This window comes from Orbicella franksi, chromosome 4 (genome assembly GCF_964199315.1).
Source record: "Orbicella franksi chromosome 4, jaOrbFran1.1, whole genome shotgun sequence".
Taxonomy (NCBI): Eukaryota; Metazoa; Cnidaria; class Anthozoa; order Scleractinia; family Merulinidae; genus Orbicella; species Orbicella franksi.
This window is the reverse complement of record NC_138148.1, coordinates 31,121,472-31,131,247: the sequence shown is the minus strand read 5'-3', so window position 1 is coordinate 31,131,247 and position 9,776 is coordinate 31,121,472. Positions and strand designations below refer to the sequence as shown.

Sequence of the window (9,776 nt, the reverse complement as noted above, 5' to 3'; positions counted from 1 at the left end):
GCCATTCTTGTAAAAAGCAATGGCACGTTTAAAGTTTTTGACTCACATAGCCGTGATTCTGAAGGAATGTTTGATCCCAGTGGAACCTGTGTGCTAGTAGAGATAACTTCTCTTGACGCACTAGTAGAGTATTTTGAAACCTTATATGTTGGAATTATCGATGCAGTTTATGAATTGAAAGGGGTTCGGATATCAACAGATGTGACTGCAAGTGTTGGTCTAACGACACCCGAACTCTCTCCACAAGTAAATATTGAGAATTTAAATAGAAATGAACTAATTTCAGATAGTTCACAAGAAAGTGATACGTTGGTTTGCTCGTGCACACGGTGTTGTTTTATTTGTTTCTACGCAATTTGTTTCTCAATCTTAAAGGAAATTCGTTATTGGAATGAAAATACATTGGATGCCATAATTGAGAATAGTAACCAGCTACACAAGAACATGATGTTGAAAGAAAATTGCACAGTCTCTGATCTTCCAAATTCTCTTGCAATAGACGTTGCTAACATCGAAGCACGTTTCAATGTAGTATACAAAGGAAAAAAAAAAGAGCAAGAATCATTATTTGTCATACAAGAAATGAAAAAAGTTATAACAGAAAATGAAGAACACGACACCGGTTTTTTGATGTCCATGTCTCAGTCAAAGTGCTATGTTTGCTGCATTTTCAAAAGAGGAAATATGAGGAGAAAAAGTTACGCTGTATTCGGACTTGACAATAAAGAGCCGAAAGGTTATGTTTACGAAATTGTCGAAAGTGTAACCAGTGCAATCGAACTTCTTGTCAGAATGCTAACAGATAAAACGACATCAGAGGCAAAAACGTATGAAATGCAGTTTATCAAATGCAGTTGTGACCTGTTAGAAAAAGATCGCCAGAAAATTATAAGAAGACATATGTCAGTAAAGCAGAAGCAGAAACTTGCCAAACAACGAAGAGAAAACTATGCTGCAATGGAACCAGCGAAAAAACGAGCTTGTTTAGATAATTGCGCTGCAAAGTATGCCAACATGGAATCCTGTCAAAAGAAAGCCCTAAGGATTGAAAATGCCGAAAAATACCAACTTATGGAGCCGACTAAAAAGCGAAAATTGAGTGTTCAAAATGCTGAGAAATACAGATTTACGGAACCGAACAAAAAGCACGAATTGAGTGTTCAAAATGGTGAAAAATACAGACTTATGGAGCCGAATAAAAAGCAAAAATTGTTTCTTCAAAATGCTGAAAAATACAGAAGAATGGATTGTGGAGAAAAGAAGGACCTAATAAAACAAATAGTAACTAGGCGAAAAGAATTAAAGCAGGAAAAATGTTCCTCTACACATTCACTGGACTATTACATCCAGCAATTTAATCGAGATATAAGGGAAGGTCCTTATTATATCTGTGTAGTGTGCAATAGACTTTTGTACAGGAAAACCGTATTGCAATTTAAGAAGGAGAAATACAACTCCAGTTCCTGTTTGTTTACAAGTGTCACGTCATTTAACGGAAACATGTACATTTGTAACACTTGTAACGTCACAATCAAGAAGAAAAACAAAACTCCGTGTCAAGCAGTGTACAACAATCTCGCGGTTGATGATGTGCCACCTGAGCTTGCAAGTTTAGAAAAACTTGAACAAATATTGGTTTCTCAACGAATCGTGTTTCAGAAAATTGTTGTGATGCCAAAAGGCCAGCAAAGGAAAATTAGGGGAGCAATTTGTAATGTCCCAGTGTCCTGTGAAGAAACGTGTCATGTTTTACCAAGGCCACCTGATAGTTCAGGAATTATTATGTTAAAATTAAAGAGGAAATTGCAATTTAGAGGTCATGTTTACTTTCAGGCAGTGCGCCCAGAGGTAGTTCTACATGCTCTCCAGTGGCTTCAAAGGAATAATGAACTATATGAAAATGTAACCATTAACCTTGAAAACATTGATCGTGAACTGTCGAGTCTTTGTGATCATGAACAAGAAACCGAATCGGGCATCGCAAGCTGTTCTCAGACTGGAATTTTAGCTGGTGATTGTGATGGCAATGATGGCGACTGTGGGAAGGAACAAGGAGTTAACGAACAAGCTGGAAAAGACAAGGGACATTGCTCTCAGGATGGAAAGTTAGATAGTGATACTTCTGGGGATTATGATGACGATTGTGAGAGGGAAGACCCACTTAATGAACACAGAGCAGCGACTTGTGAAACGTGTTTACAGTCCATTATCCCAGATTACCCTATAATATCTGATGAAGATGGAAGGCAGAGATCTGCAGGAGATGAAATATTCAGTGTTGCTCCTGGAGAAAATAAACATCCTGTGTCTATGATGACTGACAGATATTGTGAGGAATTAGCCTTTCCAGTTCTTTTTCCTAAAGGTAGATTTGGGTATAAGATGGACAGAAAAGAGAAATTAACACCGGTCAGATACTTTAATGCTCGTTTACTTCATTATAGTGGGAGATTTGCTATGAATCCCGAATATCTTTTCTTTGCGCAGTTTATCATTGAACAAAAAAAAGTTTCGGATAGCATCAACATTGCTTTAAAAAAGTTACACGGGCAGCCCCTAACAGCATCACAATTTAGATCAAAAGAACAATGTGTGAAAAATCTTATCTTCAAGGACCAGGCATATCTTTTTCTGAGAGGTATCCCAGGTAGTCCACCGTATTGGCAAAAGTTTATGTACGAAGTAATAGCAATGGTACAACAACTTGGAATCCCGACGTGGTTCATGACTTTATCATGCGCTGACCTTCGATGGCATGAACTTTTTCATATACTGTCTCGTTTGAGGGGAGAAAATATGACGGATGAGGAAATAGATAATTTGTCATATAATGAGAAATGTTCTTTGCTTAACTTAAATCCTGTAATTGTTGCTAAGCACTTCCAACACAGAGTAGAGACATTTTTCAAGGATGTATTATTGAGCAATGCGAAACCTATCGGAAAGATTGTCTATTATGCGCTTAGGATTGAATTTCAAATGCGAGGCTCTCCACATTTGCACTCATTGATATGGACTTCAGATTGTCCTGAGCTGAAAGATGGCAGCGAGGAAGCTTACATAAGGTACATTGATGAACATGTACATGGAAGTCTTCCAAACAGGGAAAATGACTGCGAATTTCATGACTTGGTTAACATGTACCAAAAACATACACATTCTAGAAGTTGCAAAAAGTATAGGAACATTTCATGCAGATTTAACTTTGGACAATTTTTCACAAACCAAACAGTTGTGTCCAAGCCACTACCGGATGATATGCCTGATGAACAAAAAGTAGTAGTCTTGAAAAGGCGCAATGAAATCTTATGCTGTGTAAAAGAGAAAATTAACGAAAAGTTAGATCCAAGTAAACCTGATTATGATTCAAGCACAAGTGCAGAGGACGTGTTGGCTATGTGCAAAGTTTCCAAAGACGAGTATAATTGGGCTTTATCCATTTCTGCGGATTCCGATTTTGAGCTGCACCTTAAAAGAGCAGTTGACAGTTGCTTCATCAATAACTACTTTGAAGCAGGAATAAAAGGTTTCAAAGCTAATGTGGATTTGCAGCCTGTCTTTAATCACTACAAATGTATAACGTACGTGTGCTCGTATTTCTCAAAAGACGAGACCGAATGTTCTCAAGCAATAATGAACGCAGCAAGGGAAGCTAAAGACAATAACCTGAACATCAGAGAAGGCTTGAGAAAGGTTGGTACAGCATTTTTGTCTTGCAGAGAAGTTAGCGCTCAAGAATGCGTTTACAGATGCATGCCTGAGCTTTGGTTACGAAAGACCTTTCCTTGCACAGTGTTTGTAAATACTGGTTTACCGGGAGAAAGATGCCGAGTGGCAAAATCTGAAGAGGAAATTGAAGCTCTGGATGACGACAGTACTGACATTTTCATGTCAAATATAATCGAACGATACAGTGATCGGCCAAATATTGTTGACCAGTTATGCTTAGCGGAGTTTGCAGCTTATTACTATAAAGACTATAAAAAAGACCCTGATGAATTTAATGATGTTCAACCTAACGTGCTTTCTGATGATTTAGTAGAATCGAACCATATCTGTAATTGTGAATCAGTTCTTCCACCAACAATTAAACTCAATAACGGACAAGAAACAATGAAGCGTCGTAAGATTAAGGCTGTAATAAGATTTCACACACCCAGTAAGGCAAAAGAGCCTGAAAAATTTTACCACCATTTACTAATGCTTTACTTTCCATGGCGAAAAGAGACCGATCTTTTTGGTGATGATCAATTATATTCAACAAAATTCCAGGAGCCTGAAGTTTTTAGTAAAGTAGAAACTAACAGGAGAACGTTTGAACCAAATGCCGAGGCTATTGACACCGCGTTACAGATGGTTAGGGAGAATCGAGTGAGAGATCTTCAATCATACGATCCTATTAATGATCAAGAAAACGACGACTTGTCAAGAGAAGTAATGAATAGCATAGATGATGAATGTGATGACGATATACCTGAGGAAGTGGTATCATTGCCACCTGAAACAAGCCAAACATTTGCAGGAATAGCTACTTATAATCAGCCATCTGCAATTACAGACGAAGAACTACGTGGTGCTGTAAGATCTTTAAATGTAAAACAGCGTATTACGTATGATGTCGTGCTGTCTTGGTGTAGAAACTCGATTAAAAGTGTTAATTGCCTCATTAAGGAAACTGTTGAGCCGATACATATATTTGTCACTGGTGGTGGTGGTGGTGGTAAGAGCCACTTAATCAAAACAATTTATCATACTGCAGTGAATATGTTTAAATACAGTGCAGTGAATCTGTCTTTACCAACAGTTCTGCTAATGGCACCTACAGGTGTTGCAGCTGTTAATATTAGTGGCACGACTATAAATACAGGTTTAGCTATTCCAAAACACGCTGGAATTAATTTACCTCCGTTACCAGATCAAAAGAAAACGTTGTTAAGGCTCAGTTTAAGTGAACTGAAGCTGTTGATTATTGATGAAATATCGATGGTTTCAAATAATAGGCTACTGCATATCCATCAAAGACTAAAGGAAATTTTTGGGACTTCGAGCTCGAAGATATTTGCTGGTATAAGCATTATTGCTGTGGGTGATTTACATCAGCTACCACCTATCCAACAAAAACCTATTTTCTGTAGATATGGTAATGACGTATACAATTTGTCACATCCATGGCACGAATTCAAGATGATAGAACTGGTTGAAATCATGAGGCAAAAGTACGATCAACCCTTTACTGAGCTCTTAAACAGACTGAGGGTTGCACAACACACAGAAGCTGACATACGCGCTATTCAATCAAGGGCAGTTGATGTGAATGACTCAAATAATTATCCTTTGAATGAATTACATGTATGGGCTGAAAATAAACCTGTAATGGACTACAACAATCAACGACTTCAAGAAATTTTGATGCCTATACATGTTCTTCAAGCAGTGGACCAATATCCAAAGAATGTATCAAGGCATGAAATTGAAAGAGTTCTTTCAAAAGGACGTTCTTACACGGGTGGTCTAGATTTGGAGGTATCTATTAAAGAAGGGGCTCGTGTCATGTTAACAAACAATGTTGATATCTCCGACAGACTCATAAATGGACAGTTAGGTACTGTGGCTCGAATCTTGGTGAATGAAGTGACTCAGAAGCCCACTGTTGTGTATATTAAGTTTGATGATGAAGATGCGGGTAATTTGGTTATTGATAAATCTGCTGATACCTTTGCTATAGAAAACAAAGTTGTCCCAATTAAACCAGTCTTAGCTCAAATAAAGTTGAATCCTGGGAAGCGTTCTTCACCAGAAATACAAAGACTGCAGTTTCCATTAGCTTTGGCATGGGCATGTACCGTTCATAAAGTTCAAGGACTAACTTTAAACAAAATTGTTATAAGTTTTGATTTATTTAAACAAAGGTCATTTAATTATGGACAAACTTATGTTGCTCTGAGCCGTGCCACTTCTCTTCAAGGTCTTTATGTTCTTGGAAAATTAGAACACAAACATATTAAAGCAGATCCAAGAGTAATTGAAGAGTATGAAAGACTGCGAAATACATCACTGCTAGAAGAGAATGCTAATTTTCAAGTACAGGAAGATGACCCCATCATACCTATTGTCCTGTTAAATATCAGATCACTTCGAAAGCACAGTATTGACATAAAATTTGACACCAAAATTTTCAACTGTGATATGTTACTTTTAACAGAGACTCAACTTACACCATCTGATTCAGACAATGATATTCAAGATCACCTATATCCTTTTATATTAAACAGGCAAGATAACAGTGATAATAGATATTCCAGCCTAGCTCTCTGCAACAAAACAACAGTGTGCATCAAAGAGAAAGAGTACCTTCCAGTCATAAATGCTTTGATGTTCACAGCAGTTTTTAGTAGACGAGAGAATTGTGAAATAAGATTTTTGTTCCTTTACAGAAAACAAGCTTCTAATGTACATGATTTTGTTGACAATCTAAATCATATCACAAATTGGTACACAATTGATGTAATACTTGGAGATTTTAATATTGATTACTTTGATGAAAAAGAATCACACAATTTAAAGAATATATTGGAAAGTACATTGGGTTATCAGCAAATTGTGAGGAAACCAACATTTTTATCAGGAAGTCTTCTTGATCATGTTTACATCAGATCACATAAATTTAAAAGTGTTGATAATACTGTGATTGGGGTTTACTATTCAGATCATGATGCTGTTAAAATCCTTTTACATTTATGATGTAAACAATAATTTGCACCAGAAGATAAGTGTTTTCTGAAGGCTGTAAAATACATGTTGCATGCATTTTTGATTTTATGCAACAGAAAGATGAAATAATATCATTCAATGTCAACAGTGAATTTAATGAATGAAGTGAATGCAGTGAGTAACACAGAAATCCCATTCTAGTGCACAGCAGTCAATGCTGTGCACAATGTGTAGAAACACAAGGCCTGGACCACCACCAGGGTAAGTCTCATCTTTAATTTATAATTTATACCGACTTCATAAGTCAAAGTGTGTTTTAGATTATTGAAACTATTGCATAGTTTTGAATTATATTCATTTACTTATGCAACCATTTATATATGTTAAGGAACATGATGTTTAAATCAAGGCATGTCTCTTTGTCTAAGATACTTTTGATTCATAATTTCTTAGCTCGTTATTTTTTGTTGTCATTAATAGTGGGAACAAATACTCTACTAGCTGTTGAGAGACACTGCAGAGAGTGTAATGCAAAACCTAACTTTTGATTTCTATCATGAACTTACGTATATAATTCAATAGTCTTCCTTATCAAAGTAGCAAAAGTTAAATATTTTCTTCTCTGATTGTTATAACTTGTAGATTGGGGGATTGTACCGCATTGTGTCAATTTCTCAATATGTGTAACCAACAGCAAGTGCATATCAAGTACAACATGAACACAATGGACATCTCAATCAGCACAGAAACATTACTGGTACAATATCCCAAGTGTGGAAGTCATCAAGACTTATTCTAGTCAAACAATTGGTGGTCCAGTTTACCTCAAGACAATAGAAAGGAAATTCTATAGAGAAACTATTTGACAAATAACAAACTGAAGATGAAGCCATAGTTCAAAGTACGATGATATTCAATGCTACTGGAATCACGGTTCTTTCAGGAGAATTACCTTCTGCATTAATCTGCGAGCTTCCTTATGTTTCAACAATTAATGAGTACTGAGCCGATTCCATAAGACGTTTGCCTCTCTAAACATTGAGATGACTTTGAGTGACATAAAAACTACAATCACTGCTTAGCAGATTAATAACTATGCAGATTGGGGGAATTGTACCACATTGTGTCACTTTCTCAATCATGGATAAAGCATACATGTAACCAACAGCAAGTGAATATCAAGTACAACGTGAAGACATTATGGACATCTCAATCAGCACTGAAACACTACTGGTACATCCCAAGTGTGGAAGTCATCAAGACTTATTTTAGTCAAACAATAATTGGTGGTCCAGTTTACCTCAAGACATTAGAGAGGAAACTCTATAGCTCTAGAAACTATTTGACAAATAACAAAGTGAAGATGAAGCCACAGTTCAAAGTTTGATGATATTCAATGCTGCTGGAATCACAGTTCTTTCAGGAGAATTACCTTCTGCATTAATCTGCAAACTTACTTATGTTTCAACAATAATATTAATGAGTAGTGAACTGATTCCACGAGACATTTGTCTCTCTAAACTTTGAGATCACTTTGAGGGACATAAAATCTATAGCCACTACTTAACAGATTAACAACCATACAAAAGCTACTGTTGAAAAAAAAAACATGATGATCTTGATGATTAACAATGTTCAATAGAGTATTTGGATTTGGAGTATATGCTGTAACTATTCATTGCTGTTATTCTTCTCTCTCTCTATGAAGAATAGAAATGCCCAGATTTAAAAAAGAAAGTATTTTATAGTACATGTCAAATTACATGTCAAAAAATTGTGATTGGTATACAAAGTGACCAATCATGTAAATGTTGGTACATGTAGCAAATTGAAATTTGGTTTTAAAAGCAAGAGCCATGGCATATCTTAAATGAAGTATTCTCAAAAAGAAAGTCACAACTGTGCAGTTAGTTTGTAGTGCTTTTGTGTGCAAAACTAGTTTTATAAGTTGAAATGAAAAATTCAAACATATTTTGCTAAAAAATAGTTGTGTGATTTACTGCATGACAGTCACCAGTATCAGTTCATTTTCAGCTCAGTACTTGGAGTGTGGTTTTTGTTTTACAGAGAAATTCTCGTATGATTCAAAATGGAGACAAATCTTTAAATACAAGTCTTGGCTTCTGATGAAATGCATAAATTATGGCGGTGAAGTTTGTGCACAATGACTTAAAATATGCACAGTGACGAGTATCCACCATCCCATGATCTGGGAAATTGGTCTTAAAATTGACTACTTGTCTCGCAGTCTAATTATTGAGACCTACCCATTGAGACAGTGTGTGACAAATGCAGACTGCAGACTGGTGTTAATAATAGCCTCAATAACGTTTTGGTTAGCGTTAAGAACGCTCCCGTTGGTAATGGTCCTTGAAAGTCTTCTGGTCTGTAGTCTACATTTGTCGTTGGTTATTCTGTACAGAATCCATTCACTGTACAAATCAGACACAGTATGGCCGGCAGCACATTCACTAGCAGGCAAATCAATATGTAACAAAGAAAACAGAGAAATTTGAGTTACCTTGGTTTATTCCTTGTTATTACATGCATCTCACAGGCTCTTCGGGTGAAGGTCCAAAAACCTGAAATTAATGAAATTTACAACTTTGTTTACTCGACGGATTGGCCTCCTGTAAATATTTTCGTAAAATCGGTTCGCTGTCGGAATCTTCTTTTAGGTTTAGCACCAATTTGGTCAAAATCCGCGATGTGGCTTGTAACTCGTCCCAATATTTAAAAATCGTTTGTTCCACGGAAGATTTCCACAGAAAGACGTCGTTCGGTTTGTTTGCATCCGCAATTCTTTCTATCGAGTAGATTTGAAACGTTTTGTTCCTTTTAAAGCAGTCAGAAAAGATGTCGAAAAAGTTAAAAAAAAATGTGATGGATGACTTGTATATCGCCGCAGGAGCGAGAAGAGATCCACAAAATTTTGTCAAATCGATCGCCAAGCAACATTTTTGGCGAGTGGAGAATAACCGCTGATTGTGATGATTGTTATAACGTGAAAGTCAATGTATTCTACGGTTAGGAATGGACCAGGGACTTGGGCGGGGGGCGGGGGC

General features: G+C 36.6%; 1 protein-coding gene across 1 annotated transcript; it reads left to right on the top strand.

The window, feature by feature from the left end:
* The first annotated feature begins 323 nt into the window (after positions 1-323).
* On the top strand, positions 324-6,741 carry LOC145485703 (uncharacterized). Its single transcript, XM_081464327.1, has one exon. The coding sequence runs from the start codon at positions 445-447 to the stop codon at positions 6,739-6,741; it is 6,297 nt and encodes a 2,098-aa protein (XP_081320453.1). The 5' UTR covers positions 324-444.
* Positions 6,742-9,776: the final 3,035 nt, after the last annotated feature.